Raw genomic sequence first — 23889 nt, 5'->3', positions numbered from 1 at the left:
GTTGCGATGATCAATGATAATCTGTTTATCACTATTTTACCTATGGCGACGTTGTCAATGTCATGTTAATTTCATTAGTAACGCCACGTGCCTCTTTAGTTTCTAGCGGTAATTTTCAATCTCAAGCGAGTAGCATGATATGAAAAATTATCACCAAAAAAAAGTCAAAGGAAAAATACACACAATAGCAATAAATTAATTTACAAAAGTTCATTCATGTGATGTGTTTGAGCTTTTGAGATGGAGAGTTGTATCATTGGCGATCTTACCACATCTTCTTATATCTATAGATTGTGACTTGGATGGAGAGTGGTATCATTTGTGATCTTACCACATCTTCTTGTATCTATAGATTGTGACTTGGGTGGAGAGTTGTATCATTGGCGATCTTACCACATCTTATATCTATAGATTGTGACTTGGATGCAGAGTTGTCTCATTGGCGATCTTACCACATCTTATATCTATAGATTGTGACTTAGATGGAGAGTTGTGTCATTAGTGATCTTACCACATCTTCTTATATCTATAGATTGTGACTTAGATGGAGAGTTGTGTCATTAGTGATCTTACCACATCTTCTTATATCTATAGATTGTGACTTGGATGGAGTGTTGTATCATTGGCAATCTTACCACATCTTCTTATATCTATAGATTGTGACTTAGATGGAGAGTTGTGTCATTAGTGATCTTACCACATCTTCTTATATCTATAGATTGTGACTTGGATGGAGAGTTGTATCATTGGCAATCTTACCACATCTTCTTATATCTATAGATTGTGACTTAGATGGAGAGTTGTATCATTGGCGATCTTACCACATCTTCTTATATCTGTTATCTAACTTAAGGTATTCTTGACATTTCCGTTGCCTTCTTACATGCTTCAGGAATGGCAAATTGTGTGGCATTTCATATACCAGGACTAAGACCATTATAGCTAACATAAACCACCGCATCACATGACTCGAGGTATTCCGCTATTAGGACACACCCTTTCTCATCACAAAAAGAGTTGTCTGAACTCCATCTTCTTTGAAGTTATGCATGTCAACCCCGATAGCATCGTTCCCTATACCTAAGTATGTTGACAACATGCTACAATATTAAAAAATGAATGTAAGCAAATTAAATTGCTTAAAACTTGCTCATAATGATATTTCAATTAAAAAATATTAGAAAAAAATCAATAATTTCAAAGGTTTTAAAGAACATGCTTACACAGCCTTTGATGTACTATATAAATATATTTAGAGAATCTGCATAAACCTTATTCATATGAATTGTTTTGTACCAATACCAATCAATTAGATAGACCTGAATACAGAGATATTCAATCATCATCAATTAATATAATAATATACAAATATACAAGCATAGAAGGAGCAAAGAGAGAGAGAGAGAGAGAGAGAGAGAGAGAGAGAGAGAGAGAGTTTCATCATTGATAAAAACGTCTTTGTTCATGAACTAATATCTAATCTATTGATATCTTAAAACGTTTTACAGTCGTAGTAAAGTCAGTGTTACAACTTCCGCGATCTCCGCCGGCAAACGACGTGCACATGTACTGAGCGGACAACGGACGTTGTATGATTCAACTAAACATGTCGTTAATTAAATTTAAGTTAAAAACGCAAAAACTGAAGACGAATGAAAATGTCAATGACACGTGATTGGCGGTATCGAGGTCACGTCGTCTGTAGTAACCCATGATCAACATGTGAACTACTGTTTTTAGTTTTCAGTTGATCCAAATCAAATCTCTTTTGTTAGAACAAGTAGAAATTATTAGCAAAAAAAAAATCAATTTAGAACACATTCCTTGAAATTAGGGAGTTTAATTTACCACAACCGTCAAGAGGTAGACATAATTTGTAAGAAGTAAGACGTTGAAAACATTTATCATTGAAATTGATGCTTATATGAACATGTTTGCCCTTAGAAACCTGCCTTGAAGCAAAATTAACTTTCTTTTTAGGTATAATCCCTTAAAAAGTAGAGAAAGCAGGAAGACATGTTTACTATTTTCAAAAATAAATTAAATTGCATGAGGTTTACTTTACTGAGTTCTAAGAATTGTATAATGTTGAATGCCAGATAGCGTATAAACTATATAAAAATACAGATACGTTAGTTCTGCTGTTTGATGTTTGTTCTTGTACAACTTTTTAAGTGCTAAACTCCGTCCTTACCCAGTCGGAAACCCGATAAAAAAAGAACAAAAGAATCGAAGCTCTTTGTTAGAGAAGGCGATAAATGTGCACTGTATTGTTTACTAAAGTGACAAAAATTTTAAAAGTTAATAGAAACAAACAAAATTACAATTTTCTTCTCAATTACGAGGCGTTTTATTTTAAAACACCATTTGCATAAGTTTTCAATTTATCTAGTACATAGTTAAGCAGAACAATTAGACTTAAAGTCGACGATATTGGTATCTTTCAAGTTGGATGAAGAAAATGCATAACCTCCGATTTAAAAAAAAAAATTACCACGGACGGAAAACATACCAATCTATTAGTTCAAAAATTTTGGTGTCTGCCCTTCCATTATGTGACTCAAGAAAAAATTCCTAAAATGGGTAACAATTGTATCGAAAAGAGAAAATCGAGTGCACCTTTTCATGTAAGGGCGTGTTTGAGTTGAATATTTTGTCTTGACATCGTACAAAGTAAGATTATTTCATACATCGTCTCGCTTCAGATTCTATTATTTTTATATATCAAAGTTACAGATTGACTTTATAACACAAAAAAATAACAGTACTAAAAGATGAAATATATGGGTCAAGTGAAATACATATCTAATGAATCACAAAAACAGAGAAGGTGTGTTTGAATAGCTATTTTTTACTGAAATACTTGACGACAGTCTTTCAAGTTGAATAATGAAAATGCATATCTTTGAAAAAATATATTTTTTGTGTGTGAAAACTAGAGTTTGTAGTCTTTCTACACTAAAAAAATCTAGTCTGCCCTTCCACGAAATTTTTAATTAGAATTTTTTTAAATGTTTATGAATTTTCGAAAATTCCACCTGACAACCGATCAGACAATAGTTTTAAGTTGAATCAATGCAAACAAGATCATTAACTGATGCTCATTAGCTAGTTGATACATTTGTCTTTTAAAATACAACTGCCATATAAGGATCGTAATGGTGCAATGTGGATACATTTATCGATTTCCATGAGCAAAATTGGTAGCGCGTCATCCCTACAATGGCTTCCATTTCTACGATTGTGAAAATAAACTGGTGTAATGGGGAGATAATTCTGACGAAGTAGAATCCTGACTGTTACCTTGTGTGCACTGGGAGATACCGTTTTCTTTGTCATATTTTTTTTTGTAATGTTATATAACCTACATGTTTATTGCTAGATTACAACATTTTTGAAAAAGGTACAAGGTTGAGTTCCCAAATATAACAAGTTTTAAAAAGGCTCGCTTTGTCGTTTCTAAACGGCTAGTAGGTCTTGCGTTAAAAAAAAATAGGAAAATGTACTTTTTGTTTTTGTTTTTTGTTGTTTTCTAAATATTGTTACGTTGATGAGGGGGGCAAGGGGGGTCCCAATAACAGCAAAACAGCAAATTGATTTGGCTCATAACAGATAACAAGGAATTAAAATGGACAAAAACAGATAACAGTAAATGAAATATTAAAATAATTCGGTCTTTGACAAATCAGTATTTCTTATTACGGATATAATCCTTTGTAATGCATTCCATTTTTTATGACTATGTTTTTAGTATTAATTTATGTATCTAGAATGTGTTTAAATTACTACTCAATATATTATAATATTTTTTATACGCTCGTTTACGGAACGTATTATGGTATACTGTTGTCCGTCTGTTGTCAACATGTCGGACATTAACTCAAAAACTCTTTAACCATTTGCATTAAACTTTGGGAAATTGGTTATATCTATTGACGTGAGCTCCCTTTTTTTTTTTCTTTTTTTTTTTTATAAATTTTAGATTTTAAGTTTCTGGGTAATGGGTTTTTATTCAATAAAATTGGTGGTTTTTTTTCAGTTTTCTGATAATATCTCAAAAATGCTTTCACAAAGCAAGGAATTTTGGTGAAATGTTTATATCTATTAACATGAGGTAACTTTCAATTTTTATAAATTTTAGATTTTACGTTTCCGAGTTAATGGGTTTTATTAATTAAAAAGGGGTGATTTTCCAGTTTTCAGACATTAACACAAAAATGTTTTCAGCAGTTCTCATGAAACGTTGGTGTATTGTTTATATATATTGACTGAAGCTCCCTTTGTTGCTAATCAAAAAAGTGACCTTAAAGAGTTTGAATATTCTGACTTTTTCTAAATGACCATTTAATGAGGTGTGTGAATTTTTCTTAATAAAACTATGAGGCAAAGTGTTATATAGGGTAGAAAAATCAAAAGCACCAATAATAAGCATGCAATTTATCAAGTTCTTCGAACGAATTTTGACACTCTAAAAGCAATTTATTCCACTATTTTCAAAGGCCTTATTTGAACAATTTTTTATCAGCTGAGGTTTTTGATTGTACCAAGTGTACTAGTAAGTAGAATACATAGTTTAGTAGGGAAACAATGGCTTGAAACGAAATAAATCTTTGTTTGTAATGAGTTATGTGCAGCTTCGGACCCAAGTACATGGTTGGAACTTTCATTGTACAATGCATTTGGTTCTGCTTTGAAAAGAATCACAGAGCTGAGTCTATGTACCATATTATATAAAAGGTGGTTGTTAGGACCTAGTCCTTCATTGAGATCCTTGTCAGATATTCCTGGCCATATGTTTTCCTTTTTGTCATATTAAGAATTGTTTTAATTTAATATGTTCGTACGGAAAACAAGGAACATTATTCTCATACAAAAAAGTAAGATAATTCTAAATACACATTCATAAAAAAAAAATGGAATTTATTACAAAGGACAATCATAAGATATACTTGAATTGTCCTGGACCTCACTTCTGTGATGGGTATATGTTAATGGAATCCTTCTCTGAATACGGGACAAACATATTAGTAGTGGTAGACCCCAATGGCCAATGATCTTCAATTGATACCGAATATTGACTGTCAAAAAAAAATGCTAACATTCCAATTTTCAATAACAGTTAACAGCAAATACATTATCACAATAACAGATAACAAAAAAACTAAAAGTCCAATAACAGCTAACAAAGAATAAGACAATAACAGCTAACAGCAAATATATTTTCAAAATAACAGATAACAAAGAATTAAATTGTCCCATAATAGCATAACAGTTAAACCCCTTACCCCCCCCCCCCCTCGTTGATGGGCAATGGTTAAAAGTATTTACTGGGAGGTTTGAACGGTTACTAGTATTTATGTAATTTATTAATAGCTTATAATACAGTTTCAAACCAGCGGCTCAATTGGACATATTGACAGTTGTTTCATTGGCAATCATGATGGAAGTATTTAACGACTTTGACTGGCTATACAGCCCTTGCACGATGGGTGGCAATCATGTCTCATCTTCTTATGTTTATATATATATTTTGTTTATTAAAGTGTCACATATTGATTGCCATAAAACATATACAACAATTATAATATTTACACATAAAACAATCAATATCCAGCCATAAATACTGACTTATGAGACACTAACAGTATAAAACTTAATACAATAATGATCAATAGTTAAAACTAAACATTACTCATTAAAATTATTTCTAATATATATAAAAATATTCCTATATCGTAGTTCTTATACCTGTAAAATTTTCTTATGTCAAAGTTTTTGAAAATAAATTAAAAATCTGAATATATAAATAAATGCTTGACTATGGTTAAAAATGACGTATACAATGTAACAAACTTAAAACTTATTGCCTGTATTAAAATTTTCTACTGGTAAAAATATTTGCGTTAAAGAACAGTCGTAAATTCTGATTAAAATATATTTTCTATGAAAATAACTTTCTTCGAATAAAAAACTTATGTAATATTTAACACAAATAGTGTTGGATATTTGAACAGTTCATGATTTGTATAAATTTATCGTCCATATTAAAAAGTAAAATCACAAAGATTGCTTAAGTGATCAATATATTTAGAGCATTCGGAAAATAAATTATACCGTAAGTCACTATAAAGTTCACATTCAAGAAGGAAGTGTTTTTCATTTTCTACACAACCAAGGTTACAAAACACACAGTCTTTCTTCTACCGGAATAGGCGGCCTTGAGTACCTGGCGATCTCGTAGGCCACGGATAGTGCACCGGACTGTAATTCTAGCAAGTTTTCAAAATAATCAACTTTCTAGAGTCTGTATCTCGAAAAAGGCTATCATTCAGGACGTCGCCTATGGGGAAATGATCTATTAATTACAATCTATAATTGTTCACATTCGACAAATGTTACGACATAAGTGCATGTAAAAGTACAAATTAAGCACTCTTCATGTATGAACAAAACTTTTGACGGACTCCACCTATACAAGGATTTACTTTTTATAAAAATCCTTGACCTTTAGCATGAGAGAAAATGTGTAATTATCATTTTTTTTTAAAGAATTAATATATGGCGAAGATGTATGAGATTATGAGACAAATATAATGCTGAAATAGCTCTCAATACAACAAAGGATATATCTCGTATTCCACAAAAGATTGTCGATGTTCGTTACGATATATTGATATTGATTTACTGCTGATGTTTAAAGCCACTTTTGTCTCTCTTTGACATTTTTCTTCGAGTTGAGCATGTTTGGGACAAATTACATCAAAACTGTAGAAACTTCATCGGCTCTAACCCAATATATTATTTCTTTTTTATGTTAAGGCGGTCTTGAAATCTTTTGACAGATTCCGTAATGCTAATTTTTAACCTTTTTCAGCTCGACCAAATCTCTTCTTTACTTTAAAATTCATCACCAAATGTTTGTTCACAGTGTAATAATTGCTATTTGAGGCAAAAAACATGCAGAAATAAATTTGGAAAAGGTTTTAAAAAAATTGCAACTAACACACTGTCAACACTAGGGACTATGTTATTGTTCCCGGACCATATTGATGTATAAATGTTCTATTCACCTTTATCATCCCCATTATACATGTTACGAACAGAAGAACATTTCCATTCTTAATTTTATATAAAATAAATACAAAGGTGTCAAGATTTCCGACGGCTACAACATGAAGAATTGAATTGAATGAAAATTGCGACGGGTCTACAAAAAAACCCGACCCTTTTGCTTTTGCCAAGATTTTCATACTAGTTGTCAGTTTTCAATGAGATGTCTGTTAAAGCGTGTGTGATGTTAAATTTTTGTTTTTAAGTTACTTTGAGATCACATCAAAATAAAACATAATGCGCATGGTCATTATGCAGAGAACTGTTTAACAAATATGCAAAATTAACATGAATACATAAAAGTGTGAGCGGGGATTGGTGTACTATGGATAGATATGCATAAACCGACTCTTGTTACTGCATCGATTTTTTGAATTCAACATTAATGATTAGAAACAAATTGTTGACTGGAGTTTATAAAATAGAATATAAGGGACTAACATTACAGAAAATGGATAAACGAACCGAGAAAAAGAGGCAAAAATAATAAGGATAGCGAATAATGTGCAGAATAGAGAATAATGAGCAAAATTTATAAAGATTATAGAAAAATTATTTAACAAATTAAATAATACTGATTTCAAGAAAACCACAACACAACCCTCTTATGTTCTTGATATCTCATTTTAGAGTAAAACTGAATTCACGGTAATAGAGCAATCGTAAAGAAATTGAGACAAATGGGTGTGCATCAGTGTATAAACACAAATAAAAAATTAAGCATGACCCAAATGAATAAGTAATTTGGGCCGGAAAATTGCAACCCTCAGATACAAAAAAAAAAATAATAAAAAAAAACCGTAGATATGTTTGCTTTTTTAATCTTCTAATGACTATTATATTTGTTGGATGATACAGTAACAAATGCACCACATAGCGTTAAAAAATATGAAAAAAAAATATGCATATACTTTTTACATTTTCATAATTGACTCAGTGTTGTCTTGCCAGTGGGTTCCTCCTTTACAAAAAAAGCCTAGACACGCATCAGAAACAATGCTTAACACATTTTATACCTGTTCATAAATATAATTCAAAGACACTTATAATTTCAAGTAAAAAAGTCCCAATGAATTTGACTGTTTTTTTATGACTTCGTCATTCTTCAACAATAGCAAAAACATACCACGCATGAAAAAAAAACCCACCGCCAGTCAATTTTTCTAATAAAGTCAAAGCAAAACATTTCTTAAAACTAGATCGGACACTTACCATGCTTTTCTCACTAAACCTCATTACCATACTAACAAAAAAACCTGAAACTATTTCAAAATATGATGTTATGAATTTTCTTCCTGGTTTTGAAAGAACGATTCTTTTTATAGACATGAACGCGGCTGTCAAAGAAATCACCCATTTTTTCATTTTAATCATAATAAGTTTACGTTACGTTTACGTTACGTTTGCGATCACCTTTGTGAAACACTCGTACTCACTGAGTCGTAGGTAAAATCTTACGCTCAACGTAAGTTTAATCGTAAACGTAAATCGTACGATTCTTTGTGAAACGATAGCCAGAGCCATATTTTGTCTTTCCGGCCTGGCCATATTTAGGCAAACACACAATTCAGTTTTTACATTGATTTTAAACAGCTAAGACAAGTCGTATACAAAATATTTAATGTTTTATATTTGAGGTGGATTCAATGACTGTCTATTAGAAAAAAAAAGGAACCGCTTCGTGGATTTTTTTTAATAGTAAAATGAAATTAGTTATGTGTGACTTTTAATTATCATACAAGTTGCCATTTTTTGTGGACTTTCCGTTTTGAATTATCCTCGGAGATCAGTTTTTTTGTGAATTTACATTTTTTTTTTATGTAGATACCTTTGGTTCGTCATATTGTTTTACAATATCATGTTTGATAAATATGTGTATATTTTTTCGGAGATAGATTTATAAACGGTATTTATTTTTTTACAAATATGTAAAGTGTGGACACAGATCAGTGTGGATAGTATGTTTTGATGTTGACAGTATTTTCTGACAAAATGAGTTCTCTGTTTTTCCCATAGGGTTCTATAATAATAATAAATAATAATAATATAATAATAATAATAATAATAAATTCTTTATTTAAAGAGGGTAATATCAGTGAGTACAATACTAATCTCCCCAGATGCCCTCTGAATAATTCAAAATATACAATAATATTATATATACATTTACATACATACTTTTTATGCAAAACAAAAGGCTAAAACATACAGAATAGGATCATGACCATATTTTGTTAATGTCAGATGTACAAGATAGATATATGGACTTTCATTTCATAGGTAAATTTCATCTGATAATTACATTTATAGTTCAGAAACAAGAAATTATAAAAACTTTGTTTGAACTGTTCTATCGTTTTTATCTTTTTTTATTTGAAAAGGAATACTGTTCCAAAGAACTGTACCGGAATATGTTAAACATTGTTGCACTGTACCGAACACTATCATTTGGCACTGTCGTTTAATTGATATTTAGTTTTAATGTTCAAGACTGTAATGAATGAGAAACTAATTGACAACTTTCGAGTTCGATGCATTTCCGTCAAAAACTCTGGTTTTAGTGAACGTCATTTGTGTGTTTAGGGGCGTCGTCACTTCCATTCCAATGTTGAGCGAGTGGTTGGAAAACTATAATTCTATATTGTACGAAACTATTCGGCAAATTGAATTCTCAAAATTGACAAATCAGCATTGCTGTCATTAGGGAATTGTCATTAAGTACCTACAGAACAACCATTGTTTCTAGTTAATCCTGCACAATGACGATCACTAAGACGCTTGATGAACGTAAATAGGGATACAGGCGACCCCCTCTATCTGGTAAATGACGTCATCAAGGCGCGTATAATTGACGAGTTTTTTCCGGTGACGGATGAACTCGAAAGTGGTCTATTGCATGTGCATGGATAACAAACAGCTCTGCTAGCCACGGAAGAAGGGAGTGGATCGTATTACTTGGCTAGCGAAAATGGAATAACAAAATGATTCTGATATAATATGTTCCACAACTTTGATTTTGTATAGCAGCAAAAACTCAAAATTAAAAGAGGAACTCATTATTTGAGATTGTATGTTTTAGTTAGAAATACATGTAGGTGATGACAGATCCCACTTCTGTTACAAATATATGAATACTGACCGTGATTGAAGTGCGGGATTTATTTGTGTCTTGTTTAGTTGACAAAGTCTGAATTCCATGTAACTGGTTAGGAAAACAACAGCAATCAGTACTGGCTTGGTATACAACAGCCAAAAATATAACGGCAAACCAGAGTGTATCCATTTTCTTCCTGATGAAAGTTTCTCCTATATGTGATATGTATTGTATTGATGTTTCCACCAAAGCTTTATATACACAAGAAAATAAGAACACGTGATATGTCGGCCTGCTGAGTCTTAACATTACACATAACCAATGTTCTCTGCTCACTTTTTTTTACATGAGGACATTGATTAAATAAATGATGTATCTCTCACTTAAAATACTATTTTAGAATTCAATAACAACTGTTATCAAGATTTCTTGGAAAAATGTTTGATACAAATTTCCTCTACCTTGTATTGTTAGTAATCTCGTAATCTACGGTACTAGTATATGTTTTGTCGTGACTGAAAACCAATCTCTTGGTGTGTTCATAATAGGCTGCGGTAGAATGTAATTAACATTTAAAATTTCAATTTAGATCAAATATGACGAAACAAAAATGAAACGTCCGCGACACACTGTTTAGGATTTGATTCGGCTAGGTGGTAAAATTAAATAAATTGTCATCTTTTCAAAGAATTAACGCCTTCATTCTCTCACTAAATAATACAAAACTTGGTGACTATGTTGAACGAATCTATCCAATCGAAATAGAGAATACTACATATACAGTTAAGTCTGCCTCATATCTAGAAATTGACAATGAGGGCCGGTTGAAAACAAAACTTTACGACAAAAGAGATGATTTCAGCTTCCCAATTGTGTACTTGTCATTTCTATGTAACATCATTCCAGCAGCGCCAGCATACGGAGTATATATCTCCGAATTGATACGATATTCCCTTGATAGAGGGTTGCACATGACAATGAAGCTATAAAGAGATCCAAATGGTGAAGTTGAAGTCATCCCTTCGTAAATTTTACGGACGCCATTACGAGTTGGTTGACCGTTATTGAATAACCGTTTCACAGATATCGAATATGTTCCTTATGTCGTAATTAAAATACCCTTCCCTTTTCACTAACCTGACCTACCGAATTAGACAATTTACCGGATTTGTAATAACATAAGCAACACGACGGGTATCACATGTTGAGCAGGATCTGCTTACCCTTCCTGCGCACCTGAGATCACCCCCGTTTTTGGTGGGGTTCGTGTTGCGTAGTCTTTAGTTCTCCATATTGTGTCTTCTGTACTATTATTTGTCTGTTGTCTTTTTTTTAAGCCATGGCGTTGTCAGTTTATTTTCGATCTACGAGTTTGACTGTCCCTCTGGTATCTTTCGTCCCACTTTTAAAACTTATTAAGCTTGTAGATTCTCGTTTGACAGTATATCGATAAGTATTGCAGAATGAACTTAAAACATTTATTCAATTTTACTACTTCTATAAGAGTACCTTTTATGCTTCTGCGATCTAGTAAATGAAATGTCTACTATTTTTTTAGTTTCCGATCCCTGACCCTAGTTTGCCTCAACCATACACACAATGCCTATTATCATAAAACACAGACAAAGTTCGTATTTGGGTGGCGTTAATTTTATCATTCTAGACTAATCCTGCCTTTTTTGTGGAACAATTGCTGAATGTTTTGTTTTCGTTCTCCAATTTTAGTTTACCTCAACGAAATTTCATGAAACTTGAATCTGCAATGCTCATTACCATAAATTACAGATCAAGTAAGGATAACAGTCAACTTTTTAGTGCTCCATTGTAAGTTACCGTTTTAGAGACGTGTAATGCTGTTTTAGTGATGCTCTAATACTGACCTTTCTTTGTGTCACCTCCCAAAAAGTTGCAGGTAACATCTTTTAAGCAATTTATTCACCATTCCTGCAGTCACATTGTTTTTATATCTCTTTAACCAGGGTTGCTGATTAAGGATTATACATTGAAACCAATTCTGTATAGTATGTTTATTGTATAGTTAAAGAGTAAACGATGTAAATGTTTCATAGCAATTTATTTCAAAAATAACTTACAGTGCAAACAAGTAAACATATAAATGTATAAAATTACAAACAATATAAATAGTAATATCACGCACATCATTTTATATTATGCGGCAAAACGATAATTAATGGTAGAAAGTGCACAACTGAATATGAAAAGAACTTCGAATAATGCTGAATGTGTTTTATATGAGTGATACAAACTTGTAGATTTTACATACAAAAAGTATAAATAGTTTACTTAAAAATACGACTGTAAACTTTTAACAACAATTTTTAACAACGCCGACATCAGAACCAGCAGGCGAATCTCATTCCCGTGACTCATTGCCGCGGGACAATTATTCAACAAGATGCAGTGATGAAAACTTAACATGGGCATAAAAGTGAAGTAAAGTACACAGAAATAATATATAACGAACAAGCGAGTAACAAATACACCATCATTTGAACAATAAACGTGTTTCTTAAAAACAGAAAGGATAATCTAATCAGGGTGAAAAAAATAATAACGTATATTGCTTGAACAACTATGCTGTCCATATGTAAGTTCTTGATATAGTTAAGCACACATTGTGTGATCCAGTGTTGTATCTTAAGAAGAAGACATAAATGGTTTTAACAAAACTACTCCCTAACAAAATCTTCAGGTTTTGTTTTTTTTCAACTTGAATATAAAAAAAAATAAAAAAAAAACATATCAAAATTTAAGGTCTGGATGATGGACTTGATAGAGAAGGAATTATGACAATATGTTAATTGTTTTATGTTTCTTGAATATATATTTTTGAAAATTGTACAAACAAATCGATCTGATATGTTGTTTGAACATTTTAGCTATTGAATAAATCAAGTCAATATGTTGGATTTATCTCGTTAAAAGCGTTTTCTAGATGAACTTTTATCTGTAAAAATCGCCAATATCCATTATGTTTAAGTTAAATTGACAGATACAAGAACGGACCTTAAAATAGTAATCTTGACCCCACTATTTGACTTTTGTGTCATAGAGACTGATCTCCTGTAAAATTGTATAATACCCGATATTCGCCGAGTCTTGGTTTAACAATTGCTCATGGATTTCCTCGGATATAATTGTACCCTGTATATTGAGCACTGTGTTCGTTAATGTATGACATCAAGGAGGATTGCTTCTCCAAGCTCAAAACAGTCGCTGGTAATGGCAGATACATTTTTGTACCTTCTTGGAATGCCTATGAACACAAGTTTTTTTTTCTTTTCTGAACACTATCGGTTATAAAATTTATTTCTTTTGCTGGCATCTCTTCGTTTTTTCAAGTACCACAATGTAACAAGAACCATAGGAGGTAACGTGAAGATAAGAAATATCTGTGTGTATGTCCATGGCTGTTCGGGAAAATAATATACAAGTTCAGTCTCATCAAAATGCACAGCATGTGGTGCCTTGAATTTGTCAGAATTAATAGTAAACTGATATACTCTATTTATAATAATACTAAAGATGGACTGTTCATACCAATGACATCCGGTTGATTTCGGACGCTTGTAGTGGAAACATTCGGTTCTCCTCGCGCCATCTGGTGCAATGCAATCTTTAGTAAGAGCACACTTTAACCATGGTTTCATTATTCCATACCATGTTTGTTTTGTCCGGTATAACACCATGACACGGGTGTCCATCATTCCAAGGTCAACAAATGTACAACGCTTCTCATTCAGATGTTTGAACATTTTCGGGTTTGTGTATGCGTTTATTGCAGTGAAAATCGGATATTCGTAAAGGAAAAAACTTCGATCAGCTCTGTATTTAAACTGGTTCAATTCTTGGACATTATTTATAGACGCTGACGGGTCAATCCACATTGCAGAACCAAATTCTTCAAGTATCATCTAAAAATTAAAAAAAATATATATTACATTTATTATATAATCATTTCATTTAAATAACTATATTCGCAGATTCCTTACTATTGGGTCGCCTAACAGCATCCGGCAATTGGTAGTGACAAATGCAGAGAACTTCAATCGTCGTCAGCGTCATACTTTGATCTACTTTGTTAATCGATTGCTCCTTGACAAAATATGCATGAGCGCAGATTAAATTGAAACTATTGTGTTGGTATCAAAAGGGCTCTTGGAATATTTCAGGAGTTCTCGACATCCTGGAATACCCTTATTTTGACTTAACTCACGCCTAAAAAAGTTTGACATAAAGCAACCAAACTTGCAAAAACAATCTCCAGAAAATGCAGTCGTTCTCCTTTGTTCTAAATGGGCGATTTATGTGTTGCTCATACCAAAAATAATTGTCTTGGTCATTGATACTTATGTCGTTTTATAATGACCGGCGACAAAAGTTTTCCTTTGTTGTTTATAAAGTTGTCGTTTCTTTTTTTAATAATACCACATTTATGATAATTATAGCGCACCCTTTGAGTCAATATAAATGTGTAACTGCATAATTAACTCACAAAACCGTTTGCAACGGCAATTACAAAGGACATGTTCTACACAGCTTTTACAAGAGAAAAGGATTGAAATAATAAATAAACAGCTGCGTCATGAGCGCATGATACGCCCGACGTCTTGTGTGGAAGATTATGCAATAATCATAAATAGTTTCTGAGAAAGTATTAAGCAATAGCCATTTATTGTTTTTGAGACACGACGGGAATTGTGAACCCCCACCCTGTTTTTTTTTTTTTACAAAAAACTAAATATCACTAAAATAAAATTTTGAATTAAACCAAAAAGTATACAGATCTTTAGATTAATATAACAAAGAAGTGTGTACAGTTTCAAGCAATAATCATAAATTGCTTTTGAGATATGGCGTGACATGTAAAAAAAGCATCCCCTTTTTTACAAAATACTCAATAACTCAAAAATAAAATTTTAAGTCATCACCAAAAAGTATACAGATCTTAAGATTGAAATAACAAAGAAGTGTGTAAAGTTTTAAGCAATAATCATAAATTGTTTTTGAGATATGGCACGACATGTAAAAACCCCCTCCCCCGTTTTTACAAAATACTCAATAACTCAAAAATGAAATTTTGAAGCATCAACAAAAAGTATACAGATCTTTAGATTAATATAACAAAGAAGTGTGTAAAGTTTTAAGCAATAATCATAAATTGTTTTTGAGATACAGCGAGACATGTAAAAAAACCCTCCCCCTTTTTTACAAAATACTCAATAACACAAAAATGAAATTTTGAATCATCACCAAAAAGTATACAGATATTAAGATTATTATAACTAAGAAGTATGTAAAGTTTTAAGCAATAATCAAGAAAAATTTTTGAGATACGGTGTGACATGTGAAAAAAAAAACACACCCCTGTTTTAGTTACATAGTGCCGTAACTCAAAAAGTTTAAATCTTATTTTCACCAAAAAGTATACAGATCATTTGACCATAATAAGAAACAACTATATCAAGTTTCATGAAATTTGGGTAAGTCGTTTTCAAGTTACGGTGCGACATGTTTACGCCGGACAGACAGACGGACAGACAGACGGACGGACGGACGGACGGACGGACACCGGACATTTGTATACCATAATACGTCCCGTCAAAATTTTGACGGGCGTATAAAAATAGTGTTCTAGTGTGGTTAATCATCTTAAACTTCAGGTCTTTCTCAAAAACACAAATATATACAAAGAAGAATCATACATGTGATTTTTTTTATCATTAATTGTTTTTTGGCTTTTAACTGGCTGTCAGTAACTGCGAGTACTCTCAAATCGTATTTTCTTGTTAATTCGACCTGTTGATACTGTTTATAATGTTTTTTTTTTGTTATTTTTTATTTATATGGATCTTGTCTATATACCAGCTTTGATTATTTGGAATATATTCTAAGTTTCAATTCTTCTTACTACATTTGTATAAACTTCAAGATTTACCTGTATTTTTTTTTAAAACCGTTTTTTTTTCTAAAGTGATTATTTTCAAAGGGTTAAATATTTCGCAGTGGCAGGGGCGTAGCTAGAATGAAACGATGTGCAAGCATTTACCGCCGAGCGAAGCGAGGCGAAAAATTTTGGGACCCTTTTATGCAGAAAATGGTTTGTTTTTCGGGTTTTGGCCGTAGGATGGTTAATTGAGATGCTAAATGTACATAGGACTTATACATAATTCATGAATGCAAAACTATTGAAAAATCTTCTGAATAGAACATCTACATAGAATAAAGCATGGTTAATTGAATACATAAACAACACATTTTTGTGTTATGGAATTTCCTAAAAAGTGTCAAAAATCTGCCCTTCGGGTCTTAGCAGAAACGAACTTCTTTATTACATTGTACTTTGTCAATATTCACACAAAAATCCCGATGAATATGCAGCAATGCTAGCGATGCTAAACCGTCGTTGTTCGTTGTTAATCGTACATAATTATGTTTTCAACAGACGTAGTACACTGAACGATCTCTCTGCGGTAGCATCCGCGAGATGTAATCAAGCGTGTTCGCCATCGAGCGACCTCCCGATTGAATTTGTCAAAATTACATGACAAGTCAGTTTCGTATGTCTCAAACTATGCTGCGATTTGTTCGTTTTTTGTATTTCCTTCAACACGAGGAAGCACATATGCGAAAAGCAGTGATTTTTCTGACTGATATCATGCAGTCGCGACTCCAGTTCCATAAATTATCATGTACCTATGTACATGTAGCTTCTCAATATTAACCGTCCTATGGCCAAAACCCGAAAAACCAAACCATTTTCCGGTACCACGATTTCCCGAGAAATACAAGAAAAACATTATATCCCCAAAACAAACTGATATATCCCGAGAAAAAGACTTTTTATGGTGTTATGCTACGTTTTATAGTGTTATACTACTTTTCACAATATTAAAGAATATTAATTAAAGATATTACTCGTAAATTATCATGTGGTCTATGGACGCAAAATATAATGAGACTTTCCAAGACTAGTTTTGCGTGTTTGCAGGGTGATCGGCTTTGGTAGTCACATCGCATCGGCATATTTAACGATATCGAAGGGTTCTGATAAATCTAATGGCCGATTGGTACATCGCATTCCAAACAGATAAAGTGTACTCTGTAAAATGTTCTCCGAAACTACAAGAGTATAACAAATTATAATCTTGTAATAGATTCAAGTTACTGTCCGTTTTTGTCATCTGCAATAAAACTTTAATTTTGAAACCAAATGCCGCTATTTAATGACATTACATCATTTGAATACTCGTGAGTGTATCCTTTAAATTTTTATTTTGCAATTTTTTTTTTGCATGCCGAATTGATGTGCACGCAACTGCGTGTTGGCGTATAGGGAGCTACGCGCCTGAGTGGTGTCGTGCCATGGCTTTGTTTGGACTTGTTTGTTTGCTTTTTGGCCTTGAATGTTTGTCCCCAATATTTTATTAACTGTGCATTTGCATCCAGATATCGCAGATCACATTTATTCGTTTATAGTGTATTAATGTACGTTTTTTGATTGAGTTAAGACTGCCAATTGATATTTTATCGTGTGTTTTTCTATGTTGTGATGTTATGCTATTCTTTCAGAAAAAGGGAGAAGGTTTGGATCCATTAAAACGTTTAATCCTGCTGCAAATGTTTGCACCTGTCCTAAGTCAGGAATCTGATGTACAGTAGTTGTCGTTTGTTTATGTAATTTATACGTGTTTCTCGTTTCTCGTTTTTTTATTTTATATATAGATTAGACGTTGGTTTTCCCGTTTGAATGGATTTACACTGGTAATTTTTTAGCTCTTTATAGCTTGTTGTTCGGTGTAAGCCAAGGCTCCGTGTTGAAGGCCGTACATTGACCTATTTTTATTTTACTTTTTTTTAAATTGTTATTTGGATGGAGAGTTGTCTCATTGGCACTCACACCACATCTTCCTATATCTATTTACATATTATTTGCATTACTGTAAGTGTGTTTGCTCTTTCTGTACCAAATAACAAAGTGTTATCTTTATCTCTCCAAACTAAGAAAATTTGTAAGGGTTCCACGGAACCCAGTGTCTCACCTACTTTTGCTGTGAATCGCAGACTCAACAAAAATGAGGAAAAACATCAATAAAAATTTCCCTCTCGATACTGTCTTTTGATTGAAAGAAGCTTCCAAGTTTGGTAAAAAATCCAGGACAGTTTATGAATCTAATAAATGTTTTATAAACTTTAACTGCAGACTGTATGTAATGTTAACTGGAAGAAAAACTAAGTCCATTTATAAGTAAAATACGGAAAAAGTGAATTTTTTTTTACAAAATTTACTTCTGAATAATATCTTATGATCAGAAACAAGCTTTTGTCTAAGTTTGGTAGAAATCCAGGATAGTTTAAGAACATTATAAAAATTTTAAAAACTTAAACCACAGAGTGAATGTTTTGTTTCTGGCAAAAAAACTAAGTCCATTTATAAGTAAAATACGGAAAAGTGGAAATTTATTTTTACAAAATTTTCTTCTTGATACTATCTTATGATCATAAACAAGCTTCTGTCTAAGTTTGGTACAAATCAAGGATAGTTTATGAAAGTTATTAAAATTTTAAAAACTTTAACCACAGAGTGAATGTAATGTTTCCTCGCAGAAAAACTAAGTCCATTTATAAGTAAAATACGGAAAAAATGGAATTTTCTTTTTACAAAATTTACTTCTGGATACTTTCTTATGATCATAAACAAGATTCAGTATAGTTTAAGAAAGTTATTAAAATTTCAAAAACTTTAACCACAGAGTGAATATTTGTGGACGCCGCCGACGAGGACGCCGACGACGGAATGTAGGATCGCTTAGTCTCGCTTTTTCGACTAGAGTCGAAGGCTCGACAAAAATGGCATGCCTTTTGTTGTTATAATATAAGTTCCCATTAACAGGAAGACGGGATGGGTGTTAATGCTTAAGATTCAAAAGAAAAACACCATCGTAAAAGAGAAATTATCCTTCAAAAATGAGAATCAGTTGAAACATAGTTTGAAAATGAGACCTATCTACATGTATATGTATAACATTCTCTCAGTGTCCCCTTTGCTTCTCATAAAAAAAAAGGCAGTGGCTATTCGTCCGGCTAGCCGGACAAATAGTCAAAAATGTCTATTCATCCGGCAAGCCGGACAAATAGCATTTTTACGGTTTTTCGCTATTTGTACGGCCAAATATATAATGATGAAGATATAACATCGTGTTTTAAAGGTTTTGAATGAAGCACGGGTTGTTTTAAAATATGTTGTCTAACCTCGTTTTATGAAAAAAAAATAAACTATACATTTGATTCAGATTTTTTCTTATTCTAATATTCTAAAGGAGCTTGGGTATTGAATTTCCTGTAAGGTAAATAGTCGGGCCAATCATTATTGGCTTCATCTATGATTTCAAAAGATCCTGAATTTATAGTTTCAGTGAAGTTTGGTTAAAGTAAGGTCCTCATATGATTATGCACGATTCTTCATTTAAATTGTTCGGGATTTTAATTCATATGAAATTTGAGAAGGGCAGGCACGTGTAACCTGTCCTCAAAAGTAGGATTGTGTTTTCGATAAGATTTTTTTAGAACAAAAATATATATTAGATACAACAGAAAAAGGGGGGATACCCAAACCCTGGTGTCTTATTCCCAGTCCGGGCATATCAGTATGTTCATAGATCTGCGTTGTAGTATAACTAAAAAATAATGCATCCAAGCAAGTTTGATCTAGTATTTTTTCCGAATGCGTTTTGCCTCCATCAGGTAAATGGGGGTAAATCTTCAATTTCACCTTAATTTCAGGCTTATCATTCTCACAGTTTAAATAACATGTATACGCGATTGCTCTGGAATCACTCCTATATACATTTGTTTAAAACAATCACATTCTCTCTGGGTTTCTCTATGACATCTTTAAATATGAATCACGAGCTCCAATTCTCAACACGTCCATTGCATACGCGCGTGTGTTATCCGACACCGCGTGTGTTATCCGACACCTCATCCGGGACACTTTCCACGTCACATGACACTTTTATTGATATTGAATATTTGCGCATCCGCAGACGGATGGCCGGACGAATAGAGATTTTTAACTATTCGTCCGGCTAGCCGGACGAATAGACACTCCGTAAAAAAAAGTCATACCTGTATGATAATAGGCATCCATGCTCTGATATTCATGTCAGACACGTGGTATGGGTACACGGACCATTCAAATGTACGGAAATCACAATTACAGTGTTTCTTTATCTGAAATGTAAGGAAAAAATATATAAGATTTACAATTAGTTGAACTTAGTTTGTATTAGAAATAACTATAGTATATAATATGATATGATATTATATATCAACTACTCTAGTAAACTAACATTCGCGAGGACAGCAAGTCTTGTGCAGGTTTACTAATCCGTTTTTATCTTTTGTTTAATGTTACCCTACAGGCCGATTGATCAATGCTGTCTAATGTCTAGCAGCAAGTATTACACCTCTATTCGGGATGGTAACATGTTAATGAGATATGGAATACATTGCCTTGTACATACAAAGTCGAACTGTTCAACAATTATTCATTGTATTTATCTATATAGCTATTCGTTTATATGTTGTATTCTTACCAGTGCTGCCTCTTTTGAATACAGTCCAAGGTCATAGACTATTAAGTTCAGTTTTATGTTTTTCTTAGGTGCTATCGAGGCTGTTTGTTCTATGATTCTTTGGAGATTGTAAAAATCTGATGACGTCACAGCTGTTACAATTGGCGGGATTTCTGTCAGTTCTACAGGTGCTTCTTCGCCGATAAATGAATCAGAAAACTTTTGAGATCCAATTCGTTTTACATATGGCATTGATTCTCCGCCTGTATAATTTTCTACAACTATAATGTTATCTTCCACGGTAGCTCCAAACTTGACCGGACAATTTGGAACAAGGTCAGTATCATCCAATCGACGATGGACGCCAAAATATTGAATGCCCTTGAAACTAGCATACGTAAGAAACGTCCAGAAAGCCATAGAAGCTAATAACATGTATGGACTAAGAGGGAACTGTCTGAAACCCTTCGATATCTGGTCAAGCTGTTGCTGTCTCTTATCTCCTCCAGGACCTCCTGGTTGACCTTGGCGATTCATCTGAAATAGTAAAGAAGACAATAACAATCAAAACCCAGGAGTAATCAAAGACTCACAAACCAAAGGACATTTACATCAACAGTTATAAATAATAAATAAGAAACTACACGAACTCCACTAAAAACCGGGAGTGAAATCAGGTGCTCCGGAAGGGTAAGCATTTCCTGCACCGTATACGGCATCAGTCGTGTTATTTCTTTGTTCAGTTAAGCAGTGTTTAGTGATTGACTGAATAATTTATCGATGAATTGGTTATTTTGTTTATCAAAATAAAGTGGCAAATACCTCCTGAATCTTGAATAACATTATGAAAAGAAAACAATTACATGCAGTCTTGAGAGAAATACATGTGTAGAACACGATAGGCGAAATATTCGATTGTTGGTTAAATAGTGTACAGTTAACTATATATTTGACCAATGAAGAAGTCCCCAGTGGGAATTTAATTCGGAAGAAATCTAAATATAGGACATTTAAGGTGCAAGAAGCGCGCAATTCTCGAAAATAAACTTTCTATGGTCAGTGGCCAACCTTTCTGATTAATAGCGCTCACACAAGTAGGTTATTTCCTTACTGTTTCTATAAGGTGAGTATCTGAAGATTCTGATAACTAACGATTTGCCACTGACATTCGATGCCCTACATCAATGAGTTGTATAAATCTATAAAAGATTAAAGTGGATCGTGAATTTTTGAAGATCAGTGAACGATATAAAAAAAACCAGACCAAATGACACTGAACCGTTCTAACCCAATATTAATGAACTATAATTTATGCCGTTAGTTTTCTCGTTTGATTTGTTTTACATTTGTCATTTCGGGGCCTTTTATGGTTGACCATGCGGCATGGGCTTTGCTGATTGTTGAAGGCCGTACGGTTACCTATAGTTGTTAATTTCTATGTCATTTTGGTCTGTTGTGGAGAGTTGTCTCATTGGCAACCATACCACACCTTCTTTTTGGAATAAGAGAGCCGTGGTGTAGTAGTAAGTGCATCGGACTACTAACACAAAGGTTCCTGATTCGATTCCCGTTTGGGATGAAAATTTCAGGAACTCAATTTTCGGCTCTCCCTTGACACCATCTGCGAGTATGGTCTTGAAGAAATGATGATAGTCCATCGGAAGGGGACGATAAATGGCTGACCCGTGTTAAGAGAGAGCCATATCTCTTGCACATTAAAGACACCCTTGTAGATTTCGAAAAAGAGTAGGCTAATGCCGCTACAAGGCAGCCCTCGCACCCGCAAAGTGGAAAGGGATTAAAATAAGTTGCAAAACTTGTTTCCCAATCCACTATAAATAAATATGTTTAAACTAAACACCTTCTTTTTTTTATATATAAAAAAGGACACGGATGTCCAGTTTTTTGCTGCATATCAAACACTTACAGAATGATTTGTCTACTAACCATTGATTTTGCATGCAACAGAAGCAACACCGGATCTTTCAAAATCCTTTTTCACGATAACGAAAATAAGTACCAGATTTTTCACGAAATAAAGGTCAAACATATATAAATATTCCAATTTCCCCAACTTTCTGTTTCGGCTACTACTAAATAATTTAAAGCGCCATCTGAATCAAAAAATTTAGAACGACATTGTTCAGAGAATAGTACTTTAGTCATACATATGATATAATGGAAGAAAAACACATCTTTGTTTACATTTTAATGACATTGAAATGTGTGTTTATTTATATTGGGGAACATGTAAAGTCTGATATTCGCAGATACTAATAATGTTGAATCACTTGGACATACATGTTACCCCCCCCCCCCCCCCCCCCCAACTGTTCTCTCTCATATTGACCATGCATCTGTCTTTCTCCATATGATTTCTCCCACGATCCGATACCAGATCTTTCACGATTGTATCGCAATTCTATCCTTTCTTATTTTCTCGCTCGATATACCAACTGACTAAACGACATCAGTGGGCACTAAATGGACGATCATTTGTGCGGTGTATACTATGACAATGAGGAGTGATCATTATAATATATCAACAAACAATAACGTTAACTTTTGAAATGAATATATAAGATGTGCTGCCACAAAACTGAAGCAGGATTTAACGTTCAAACAAAGATCTTTACACATCTATTTTCGGTACAGTTTCACATTATTTTAAGTTAAAGTAACAAAAAGGCATGCATATATATATTTATCAGAAAATCAGTAAACCTACCGTGAACGGTTCTGTTCTCTTGTCAAATGATTCAATCGTCTACCTAATTATTTAATTAACCGTGAGATCATGTCAACCCAAGCCGGTACAAGTTGTCACACGTGCTTCTCAATTAAACTTCCTATTTACCTGTCAGGTAGCAACAAGGTAAACAATCGGCCATCTAGTGGACAGGTATCGACTATTTTAAGGGGAAGTAATTATACCAAAAAGATCAAGTGTCTGTCAATATTTGTAGATAGACGAAATCGACCGTATATCAATCACATTGCATTTTGATGTCCAAAAGTATTCAGATCGGCCAAATTTTGACTTCATTTAATCTATTTGCACTTGTTTGAGTTTAAATTGGAACTATC

The 23889-nt window shown here is 33.1% G+C and overlaps 1 protein-coding gene across 1 annotated transcript; it reads right to left on the bottom strand.

The window, feature by feature from the left end:
* Positions 1–12259: 12259 nt before the first annotated feature.
* Positions 12260–23686, bottom strand: LOC143057184 (uncharacterized). Its single transcript, XM_076230444.1, has 4 exons — positions 23531–23686; positions 20824–21339; positions 20354–20458; positions 12260–14139 (listed from the first exon to the last, which is right to left on the bottom strand). Exons 2-4 carry the CDS (start codon positions 21337–21339, stop codon positions 13516–13518), a joined length of 1245 nt encoding a protein of 414 aa, XP_076086559.1. The 5' UTR covers positions 23531–23686; the 3' UTR covers positions 12260–13515.
* Between the last annotated feature and the right edge of the window lie 203 nt (positions 23687–23889).

The sequence above is a fragment of the Mytilus galloprovincialis genome, chromosome 13, assembly GCF_965363235.1.
Source record: "Mytilus galloprovincialis chromosome 13, xbMytGall1.hap1.1, whole genome shotgun sequence".
Classification (NCBI taxonomy): Eukaryota; Metazoa; Mollusca; class Bivalvia; order Mytilida; family Mytilidae; genus Mytilus; species Mytilus galloprovincialis.
Note: the sequence above shows the minus strand (reverse complement) of the source record. Positions and strands in the feature narration are given on the sequence as shown.

Coding starts and splice junctions, on each gene's coding strand:
- LOC143057184 (XM_076230444.1), bottom strand. CDS start 21,339: ATGAATCGCCAAGGTCAACCAGGAGGTCCTGGAGGAGATAAGAGACAG. Junction 20,459..20,823: donor ATTCAAAAGAGGCAGCACTG/GTAAGAATACAA, acceptor CTTACATTTCAG/ATAAAGAAACACTGTAATTG. Junction 14,140..20,353: donor GGATGCCTATTATCATACAG/GTATGACTTTTT, acceptor TTTAATTTTTAG/ATGATACTTGAAGAATTTGG.